Here is a 4,038-nt window from a genome sequence, read left to right on the forward strand (position 1 = left end):
TCTTTTACTTCTGAGGTTTCATCATAAAACTATAAATTATAAATGCATTTTTAAATTTAGCTAAACGAAATACAGAAAGAACATAACAAAAACTTGTAATGAGATCAATCTTATTTTTGCAATAAGAAATTAAATTATTCATACCATGAACAGATGAACAAGTAACATTTAATAATGTTACACCAAATTTTCAACAAAATTAACCTCTATAACTTGGCCCTCCATATCTAGAAGAAATTATCTTTTGGGCCAACAAAAATTTTTAATATGAGGGATAATTTTATACATAAAATATCTTAATTTACATTCCTGCTTAAAGCCAATTTTACTTTGCAGGGTCCATTAACACCTTTTCATTGCATTTCATTTTTAGTATTTGGAGAGACAAATAGATAGGAGCAATTAATCAAGTCTGTTACATTTCATTGTTTGAACACGGACACACGACTGAAATTCATGGAGCATTTCGGCGAGTTTAATGCTAAATTTGCTCTCGGGACTTTTCCCTCTACAACTGCTCCCATTAAACTGGGATCTTTTATCTCGCGTAATGTGTAATTAAATGGACGAATAGAAGAAAAAAAGAAAGAAAGAGAAAGAAACTTTCATAATAATAATGGCTAACGAGCCAGCAAACGAGAAGCTGTTTCCCCTCTGCTAGCAACGCTCCATCAGAGAAGAGAATGATAATCAACAGAGTTGAGAAATGTAGTGCTTTCTTTTGTTTTATTTTTTCTCAGTCCTTTCCCCGATTTTCATTTTTCTCCAGTTGCTCCCCTTCCTCTCAATAGACTGACTGCCGTATCCCTTGCTAAGTTCAGTAACTCTCTCTCTCTCTCTCTCTCTCTCTCTCTCTCTCTCTCTCTCTCTCTCTCTCTCTCAGGATTGAGCCTGTTCTCTTCTCGGATGAATAAATACCTCTCATGCTTCATTTTCCCTCACAAGACCTAATTCTATTTTTAAAAAGCAGATAAGGCTTTTCCTGGCTGTGTTTATTTACAGAAAAAACAAATTCCAACGTTTTTGAGACATTAAATGTGTATCTCTGACTATGCCACTGAGTAATTCGTATGGCATAAATGCTATCTTTTGTGTAGGCCCACTGGCTATTCTCTCTCTCTCTCTCTCTCTCTCTCTCTCTCTCTCTCTCTCTCTCAAGACCAGAAGCTACTTAAACAAGTAAAAAATACGCCGAAGTTTCTTCAGCGCAATCAAGTTTTCTGTACAGCCTCTCCTGCGTATAATGGAGGCCACCGAAAATAGATCTATCTTTCGGTGGTCTCGGTATAGTGCTGTATGACCACTGGCCCATGAATCTTCAACCAAGGCCCGGTGGTGGCTTATCTTATATCGTTGCCAGAAACACGATTATGGGTAACTTTAACCTTAAATAAAATAACAACTACTGAGGCTACAGGGCTGCAATTTGGTATGTTTGATGATTGGAGAGGGGGATGATCATCATACCAATTTAAGATGTGAGGGCGGACAGAAAAAGTGCGGACAGAATAAAGTGCAGACGGACACACAAACCCGGTACAAAAGTTTTCTTTTACAGAAAACTAAAAATTAATGAACTAAACGCTTATCCAGACCAATCTTTTACTATTATTACCTTAATCTACGTACTCTTTTGCGAAATAACCTATAAACCCCTCAACAGCTGAAAGCACATCGATTGTAAATTGGGATATACCGTAATCACATTTTCTAGATTTTCTAGTTGTGGAGATTATAATTCTAAGAGAGAGAGAGAGAGAGAGAGAGAGGAGAGAGAGAGAGAGAGATAAAATTTAGTATTGTCTATTAAGGCGGAAGGCAAACTACATTCCCTCAAGCATAATATCAGAGCATTTTATTGTTCCTCTTCAGAGTCTAGGAATACAAGACGAACTGACCGCCAAGGACAATTACAAACCAGCAGGACTATTCATCTTTTGACCTTGGAGACAAAGGGGAGGGGAAGGCATTTCGGCGGTTTTATAATGATATGCAAAACATCGATCAAGTGAAATAATATATCAAGTTGTTACATATTTTTTAACCCTTCGTGGACTGGTGGGGTCCCTGGAGACCCCAGTGAGTCTTTGGTATCAAGTATCTTTCGCTATTTACTGAAAAAAAAACCATATTCGCTTAATTTTATCATTAGTTGTTTATGAATATTCACAAGTGTTAATAGCTTAGGATAATCAATTTTAAGGGAATGACAGGTAAAAATATACCTCTGGTGTCCTCAGGGACCCCATTGGTCTTCCGTGTCCCTAATTTATCTCTACTTTGTTTTGGTGAAACTCTAAAAGCTATGTGTTTTCTAAGCTTAGGTCACTGCATAATCTACATATTAAATAATTTTTCCATAATATTATTTCTGAAGTTATTTACTGGTGCTTCTTTTGCATGTATCTAGTTGCTGATGCCATAATAACCTTTAAAGTAAGTTATTGGTGCTTCTCCTGGGTGTTACTGGTTGTTAAATGGCCTAATTGGGTGAAATTAGTTGTTTATTGCCTCTATTATCTTTTAAGTTAACAATTCTTTGAAAACGTTTCATCAGTGTATTAAAAGAGCCCACATTGTTAATAGTCATTATTCAGTTAGCATACAAATAGGTCGAGGAGTTTGACTGCTATTCATCTCTAAACAAAGTGCTCAGTATTGATATAAACAACCACTTTTATTCTTTTTTAGATAAATTGAAAGTTCATATATCCTAATATGTCATTATCAGCATTTATGTTTTATGGTAAAAGACCTCTAATGGACAATATAGATGATATAGATGAAGAAGAAAATGGTGTAAATTTAGACAGTGATATATCTGGTGCTGAGGATTATGAAATAAATGATAGGAGTGATATTAGTAGTGACATTGATGATAGTTTTGATAGTGTTGATGATGATGATCAAGATGTCAATATTGTGGTGGGTAAAGACAAATCAACTCAATGGTGTACTGAGGCACCTAGACGAAGGCGTAATGTTGTACAAAATCTCCTTCGGGAAAGGGAAGGTGTACACGAAGTTGTACCTGCTCATAGTGCTAGTGCTGCATTCACTGATGAAATAATGGATCTTACTGTACAAGCAACTAATGAAAAAAGAGCTGGTATTTCTGCTGAAGAATGGAAGGTAGTAGATTGTGTTGAATTGATGGCTTCATCTTCGATGTGGAGTGGACAATGATGCATTCAAACCTGTTGATGAATTATTCAGTACTAAGACAGGACCACCAATTTCTCGTGCTTCTATGAGTCGCGACAGGTTCAAACAAATAAAGAGGTGCATAAGATTTGATGAGATGTCAACACGTGCAGTGAGAAAAAGTGGTGAACAAGGGAAGTTGGCACCTATATATGAAGTTTGGCATAAGTTCATTGAAGCATGCCAGGTGAACTATAAAGCTGGATCATGTGTTACTGTCGATGAATCTCTAGTATCATTCCGAGGAAGTTGTTCCTTCAAAGTATATATGCCATCAAAACCGAATAAATATGGGATTAAAATCTGGTGCATAGTAGATGCTACTAATGCTTATCTCCTAAATGCACAAATATATTCAGGGAAGGGTCCTGATGGTCCGGAACGGCAACAAGCCAGTAGGGTTGTTCGGGATCTCACCACAACTATTGCTAATTCAGGAAGAAATGTTACATGTGACATCTTCTTTACAGAATTTAACCTTGCTCTAGAACTACTGAGCAAGAATATTACTCTATTGGGAACACTTAGGAAAAATAAACAGGAAATACCCCCATCATTTCAAGCATCGCGGCATCACAAAGAGCAGTAAACAATGTTTGGCTTCAGCAAAGATGATCATCATTTGATATGCAGCTATGTCCCGAAGATCAATAAGGCAGTAATTTTACTGAGCACAATGCATCATGACAATAAGAAACAAGAAGATGAACCTTTCAAACCCGATGTGATTCTGGACTATAATGCAACAAAGGTGGGGTTGATACCTTAGACCTCTTAGTCACGAACTATTCATGTAAAAGAACCACAAATAGACGGCCTTTGGTTATTTTTTTT

The 4,038-nt window shown here is 36.6% G+C and overlaps 1 protein-coding gene across 1 annotated transcript; it reads left to right on the forward strand.

Moving 5' to 3' along the window:
* The first annotated feature begins 3,301 nt into the window (after nt 1–3,301).
* Nucleotides 3,302–3,793, forward strand: LOC136827226 (piggyBac transposable element-derived protein 4-like). Its single transcript, XM_067084997.1, has one exon. It carries the CDS (start codon nt 3,302–3,304, stop codon nt 3,791–3,793), a length of 492 nt encoding a protein of 163 aa, XP_066941098.1.
* The last annotated feature ends 245 nt before the right edge of the window (nt 3,794–4,038 follow it).

The sequence above is a fragment of the Macrobrachium rosenbergii genome, chromosome 41 (genome assembly GCF_040412425.1).
Source record: "Macrobrachium rosenbergii isolate ZJJX-2024 chromosome 41, ASM4041242v1, whole genome shotgun sequence".
In the NCBI taxonomy this organism is placed as follows: domain Eukaryota; kingdom Metazoa; phylum Arthropoda; class Malacostraca; order Decapoda; family Palaemonidae; genus Macrobrachium; species Macrobrachium rosenbergii.

Coding starts and splice junctions, on each gene's coding strand:
- LOC136827226 (XM_067084997.1), top strand. CDS start 3,302: ATGTCAACACGTGCAGTGAGAAAAAGTGGTGAACAAGGGAAGTTGGCA.